This window comes from Suillus clintonianus (assembly GCF_016758775.1).
Source record: "Suillus clintonianus strain FC179 chromosome Unknown DEU56scaffold_91, whole genome shotgun sequence".
Lineage (NCBI taxonomy): Eukaryota > Fungi > Basidiomycota > Agaricomycetes > Boletales > Suillaceae > Suillus > Suillus clintonianus.
The window spans coordinates 144,544-150,052 of record NW_024539315.1 but is presented as its reverse complement, the minus strand read 5'-3'; the positions used below and the strand labels follow the sequence as shown (position 1 = coordinate 150,052).

At 48.7% G+C, this 5,509-nt stretch overlaps 2 protein-coding genes across 2 annotated transcripts; both read right to left on the bottom strand.

Moving 5' to 3' along the window:
• Positions 1 to 116: 116 nt before the first annotated feature.
• Positions 117 to 517, bottom strand: DEU56DRAFT_707687 (uncharacterized protein; the record flags this gene model as incomplete). Its single annotated transcript, XM_041347447.1, has 2 exons — positions 117 to 274; positions 325 to 517. Coding segments are annotated over 2 exons (351 nt in total), but the record flags the coding sequence as incomplete, so codon positions are not given.
• Positions 518 to 1,576: 1,059 nt separating this feature from the next.
• DEU56DRAFT_759458 (uncharacterized protein) lies at positions 1,577 to 3,687 on the bottom strand (the record flags this gene model as incomplete). The annotated part of the gene is made up of 3 exons (XM_041350326.1): positions 1,577 to 2,559; positions 2,606 to 3,586; positions 3,639 to 3,687. 3 exons carry the CDS (start codon positions 3,685 to 3,687, stop codon positions 1,577 to 1,579), a joined length of 2,013 nt encoding a protein of 670 aa, XP_041204390.1.
• Between the last annotated feature and the right edge of the window lie 1,822 nt (positions 3,688 to 5,509).

Below are 5,509 nucleotides of genomic sequence, written 5' to 3'. Positions count from 1 at the left end.
TAGGAAGGTTGAGTATGGATATGCAACCACGAGAACATAAATGTCGACCTTAAGCCTCAACTTATATTTCATTCGTCAAGAAAGTCTCCAGCGCATCACACCACGCCGTTTGATTGGGGGACTGACGAAAGAAAAAGAAGGCGGACGAACTCGAGAAGTCGTAAGTCCACTGCCAGGGAGGGTGCCAGGGGCGCGCATGGAAAAAGCCCGCGACGAAGAAGCTGAAGCGGGGCAGGTGAACAAGGGCAGGCGATGATGGTGATTTCCTCGAAAGCTGTAATATACATGAGATTAATGTTAGAAGAGAAAAAAATGATAACACACCATCAAAAAACACGCATGCAACTTTGATGTTACGAGTTCTGCACCCAGTCCCGCACTCCCCATCAGTCCGATGACGTATGGCTGGCATGTTGGCATGACGTAGCGATACAGTCTCTTGAAGGTATGACAGATAGGGCACTATCATGGCCGGAATTATATCATCTGACCACCTGCGCCACTGATTAGCCCTTTTTTGGGAGCTGGTGAGACGACGGGGAGAAGCGTCAATAGAAAAATGTATTGAGTCGCTGAAGGGAAACACAGGTCCATCATCCCTCTGTCCGGGTTCCGTCCTACGTATGGGTGATGAACGACGCGGCCTTTGCTGTGCTAGACGTTGTCGTCCTGGCAGAACTAAGATGGGTGGTGGGCCAGGAAGATAGAGGTCGAGTTTTTTTGTCTCGCGGGGACGTTTCCATCTATTGACCATCCAAGGTTCGCAAATGATAGCAGTCGGCTGATGTATCGACGGTGGTGAAGAATGGGGGTTGTTGCCTTATGACGTCGAGGTTTTGGACGGCGGACTGCCATAGCGTAATACCTTAAGACTCGAAGTCAACAAGGCAGGAAACAGTGACACGAAGTCAACAAGAGGAAACATGACACGAGTCAACTAGGGAACTCAGCCCACGGAGGCGCAGTCTGGGGAAGTTTGATTGTAGTGACCGATGGTGGCGGACGTTGATGCGAAGTAGGATCACTAGTGAAAAATCAAAATAATCACATTGGGCTGAGAAATCACGAAGCTTAATTCAATTTATTCCAGACTACACCAAAATACTTCGGGATCGTTCAATGGCGCTTAACGATAGGGCCAACTCGAAGATCTTGAAAGCAGATCGAGTCTGATTTGAATGCGGATAAATTGTGGTAAGTGTGTTGGTGAGTCCAAATGTGTGTTACTGTTGATCTTGGATCCTCACGTGGTTATAATGTTTTCCAGAAGAAAGGGTGAGCCTTGCTGTCAGAGTAATGTGAAGAACGCAAAGTGAACTCACCGCCCCATCATCGTGATGAGTCTCTTGCTCAATGTCTGAAACATGTACGCAGTGAGTAGGTATCTTGATCTCGTAAAGCCAAAGCTCGTAAATCCAAAGAGGAAAATAAATGTTACAGATCGTAATGCCGGAGTAAGATCATAGTCCGCTGATGGTAACCATACAAAACCGGATAATGGAGCACAAAGGAACACAACAGCATGGATTTGATTGTAAGGTAACGAGAACGGACAACAGAAAATACGTCAGGACAACTATATGGAATCATGATTGCATGGGAAGCGAATGGGGTATGATTGGGGGCCTGCCGAAATGATCAAAAAATGTCTGCACATAAATGCCGTCGCCACACGCTTGACTTCCCAAGATTTTGTATCTGTGAAGTTGTCTGATGTCAGCGGGGTCGTAAGAAGAGGCGGCACGCCATCCCAATCGCAAAGCAGTAGGCGAAAATTCTCCACGTAAGGAAGACAGCCCTGCAGGGTGTTATCCCACAACCCGTAGTGTTCCGACGGAAACGGCTCTGACCACATCACTAGACCAGCGTCGCCCGGGAAGATGCCATGGAGGAGTTGCTCGCGACCAGCTGGATCATCTTTCCATTCTCTCCGTGCCAAGTGACGGTCAAGATCCCTCAACTCGTATCGAAAGCCGAGTTCAAACAGCTCCCATGTGACCTTCTGAGCTAGAAGTGCGGAAGGATTAGTAAGACTGGCGACAGAAAATTGTTCACCCCGAAATTCCACAACTCCATCTGGGGAAAATACATCGCCCTGAGATTCTAGCACATCATCGCCAAACAACTCCTGCATCACCTGCTTCCGCTTCTCGGTAGCTGTAAGACCCCTTCTGTCAGGATCTTTCTCCCTATGAGATTGTGGGTTGGCAGAAGGCACACTACCAAGGAAGTCGCGCCATAGTTGAGGAGTGGGATAAGTGCGTGGAGGATCGTGGTCGACTCGGCCTACCCACAGCGCACGACATGCAAGCCAATTGGCAAGGTATACTTGCAGACGTTCAGCCAGTTTGGGGCCGATAAGAAGAGCAGGCTCAGGGAATCTATACCCCCGATCAATAACGTAGGGCGTGTGAATGCGAGACTGGTCCTTGATTGCAATTTTCATCGCAGCTTCCCAATGGAGGTTCGGCGGCGGAAGGTAAGGAGTGTCAGGGTCTTGCCACTTGTTCCTGGATTCGCCTGACTGAGCAGGACGTGCAGGGCGAGCTTCAATGGAGTCTAAAATGATGAGTATCCAACGTGCACAAAAGAAAGAGGCGCTTACATGGTTGGTGTTTTGGCTTACTCTTCTGTCGAGATGGCGCCTTGCCAAGACTAGATACTTTAGGACCGGGATTCGAGCTGGACGATGGTTGAGGGATGGCTGCCTCGGGGTCTAGATGTGTTGTGCCTGCGTATAGGCGGCGAATGTGCACATGGCGATCACGACCACCGGGACCACGGTGTATGACTTCGAATGGGCGAACTTTCCTGCCCTCCGCGTACATGCCAATTATTATGTGATCAGGACGGGTAAGTAAGACAGGTTCGACAATCGTCATGCTCGGGGGAATGTACGCGCTTGAACGAACATACCAAACGGGGACGCCGGCGCAGAATAATTTCTCGCAGACGTCGCTACTCTGCACGAAAGCACCCATCCATTCGCCCCGAACATTATGACGAAAGCCTGAAGTTGTGAGAGGTTGAGCTTCAAGTCCCCAGTCGAGGTAAGAGTATATATCGAGAAAGAGACGCTGAGCATCGGTGACGAAAATGAGAAGATCACGGAAAGTGAGGGGGTGGGACTTTAAGCGTGCGACAGCGTGTCGGAGGGACATCAGGCGGCCGTATATGACTTGGCCTCTGTCTGGATGAACCTTTCGATAATCGCGGAGTCGTTGTTCCGCCAGTTTGAAGAGGGATTGCAAGCCGTCGACTTTATCTGATGCCAGTGTGCCCACAGGAAACGAATTCCCGGGAATGGGCTGAAGGTCATCCCGGGTAGGGGTGAACCAAGCCCAATGAAGCGGGTGAGGATATGGAAATGCCTCCTTTCGAGGTATGCAAGTGGCATGGCAAAAGGTATCGTCGTAAGCCTGAGGCCATTGGAAGCAGTCGATCACGCCAAAGCGACCATCTGCACGGGCTTGTAAAATTTCTGGCTCGAAGTGATGGAATTCCGGCACGAAATGCATATTGGGAGTCGTGATAACCAGATTGCCCTGCACGGCAACGGTGCGAGCGTCGAAAGCTTGTAACCAAGCTGTTGGAAACTTTGGCGTCAGCACATGAAAGGCAGACAGAGAAACACATACCGTCTGAGATAACGGTATTCGCTTTGAACAATGTCAGGGCATTGGGCATGATGTGTGCTAGAAATCTTAAGCGCGCAACGCAACGAACAAGTGAAAAAGTAGACATACCGTGTATCTGGATGCGGAGTATAATCGTGGGAGTTAGAGTCGCTGACCACCAAGAGAGCAATAACGCCAGGATAAGGATGTGAGAGGAAATCAGTAAAAGTTAATGAAAGACAAGTATATACCTCACCAGCTGTGAGACGCTCGATGTAAATGTCAAAGAAAAGACGAGGGGTGCAGATAGATTCCAGACGCAAAGCACTCCCGAGGAAGATCTTCAACCCTACTGGTGCAGCAACAGGTGAGCGACCAGGGCGATCCTCCAGACACGCAGTCTAGGAGTGTTGGACCAGCGACGCGTAGTCAACTGATCGCTTGATGTGAACGGCACGAAGCCAGTTCAGATGGGTAGAAGTCGTAGTCGAGGGAACCTGGGGGGACGAGAGACACAGCGATGAGAATGAAGATAGAGGAACAGCGAGAGTAGTTAGTAGCAAAAGAGAATATCACCAAGTGGGAAAATCCCAAATGAAGTTCCGACTAAACATGAGCGGCAAGTTCAATTGTGGGAAAGTCCCATATCCGAGTCTTTCCACTTACTCAATCCATCGTCTCAATTGTCCTTCGTCGTCTCAATTGTCCCCCATCCATCACCCTACTACCGTTATCCTTCGCCCCGACCACCGCACTGGACTCCCTGGCTCCATATTTTTTTTGAACTGGCTTCGTGCCGTTCGCGTCCAGCGATCAGTTGACTACGCGTCGCTGGTCCAACACTCCTAGACTGCGTGTCTGGAGGATCGCCCTGGCTGCTCACCCGTTGTTGCACCATTAGGGTTGAAGATCTTCCTCGGGAGTGCCCTATATGTTCTATCCGCTCGATCGTGCTTGGAACTTAACATCGAGCACTCTCAGTTAAGTGCACACATATTTCTATTCCTCCACTGCTTTCTGATTTCCTTCATGTCTTCTCCGTATTCGCAGCTTCGTGACCCGGTGGTCTTGGGGCACTCTACTTCCTTCCCTGCAACATTAAATTTTCGTTTTTATCGGTAAGTCTGGTTCTCTATCCCTCAATGCGTCCATTCGATCCATGAATGCAAACTTGTATAGCAGGCTTCAAGCACAAATCACCGCTGATGGCAATCCCTCATGTGGCTTACATCGTCTTCTCTTCAAGAACTTTTAACTTGGAGCGTAATTGTATCAGAATGGTCAGTCTACCGCACATTCTACAGTATGCACTCGTACTCATAGCTATTAATGCAGATCTATAACAGGCTTTTTACCGTCTTCCCTTTTGGAACTATTAGCTTACAACGTGATTGTATCAAAAAGGTCGGTCTAGTGCACGTTCTAGAGTAGAGTCTGGTGTTCATAGCTATCACACAGATTTTCTCAACAATCTCCGTGTTCTCTGCCCTGTCATTACCATTAATTTGGTTCCATTTCGGTACTTACTTAACATGTCCCCTGAGCGATCGGTGGCGCCAACTTGGTCCGGCTGTCAGGTGTTTTATATTGTAACTTTATTTCTTCATGATTAATCATGATTATTTGGACAACCAGTGTCAAGCGAATAGAATCCTTCCATAGCGTTTCATCACACTAACCGCCTTCGGGTCTTGTCATTGTATATATAATGCTATCTGATCCCTAGGTATCCTCTCAATTTCTAGTTTTACATTTGCTCTTACATTTCTGAACTCTTCTTTCGCGTATTCTCACCTGACTTCGTGTCGGTGAAATAAAATTGTCGAGAAACTTCGTGTTTCTTTCAACGTATCTTCTTCGTGTCTTCGTGACCACGAGGAACAGTCTCTAAT